This window comes from Haliaeetus leucocephalus, unplaced genomic scaffold (assembly GCF_000737465.1).
Source record: "Haliaeetus leucocephalus isolate CR32 unplaced genomic scaffold, Haliaeetus_leucocephalus-4.0 Scaffold2, whole genome shotgun sequence".
Classification (NCBI taxonomy): Eukaryota; Metazoa; Chordata; class Aves; order Accipitriformes; family Accipitridae; genus Haliaeetus; species Haliaeetus leucocephalus.
The window spans coordinates 11085685-11086148 of NW_010972438.1; the positions used below are offsets into that span (position 1 = coordinate 11085685).

Here is a 464-nt window from a genome sequence, read left to right on the forward strand (position 1 = left end):
TCCTCATCCTCATCCTCATCCTCGCCCGCCGCCGCCCCCCCGGCCCGGAACCCCCCGCCCTACCATGGTGGCGGCTATGGTCTGGTCCCGGCAGGCGGAAGTGGCCGGTCCTCTCTTCCGGGATGCGTGGGACCTCCCACTGCGGCGGGAGAGGGGGAGATGGGAGGCTCCTGCCTCGAGCCGAGGGCTCGGGCGACGGCGGCGAAGGCTCGCCGCGGCACAGAGGAGGAGACGACGGCGGTGGAGAGCGGGTGGAGCGGCGGCGGCCCGCGGCGGCGGCGGGATCTCGCACGGTCCCCCCCGCGTCCCGCCGTGCTTGGTACGCTCCTGTCATCACTTCCATATTAGGGAAGGGCGATGGAGAGCGGGCCGGACCAATGAGCGACAGGCGCTGGGCGTGCCTGGGCCAATGGAGGAGCGCGGGGCGGGGCGCCCGCCGCCGACGGGGGCCGGAAGGGGCGAGC

General features: G+C 74.6%; 1 protein-coding gene across 2 annotated transcripts in view; it reads right to left on the minus strand.

Moving 5' to 3' along the window:
• Nucleotides 1–248, minus strand: part of ARPC4 (actin related protein 2/3 complex, subunit 4, 20kDa) — a 2164-nt gene extending 1916 nt beyond the window's left edge. For both annotated transcript variants that reach the window (XM_010571352.1, XM_010571342.1), the window contains exon 1: nt 64–248. In XM_010571352.1, the coding sequence (XP_010569654.1) occupies nt 64–66 (3 nt within the window). In that variant the 5' untranslated portion in view covers nt 67–248. The remainder of the gene's footprint in view (nt 1–63) is intronic.
• Nucleotides 249–464: the final 216 nt, after the last annotated feature.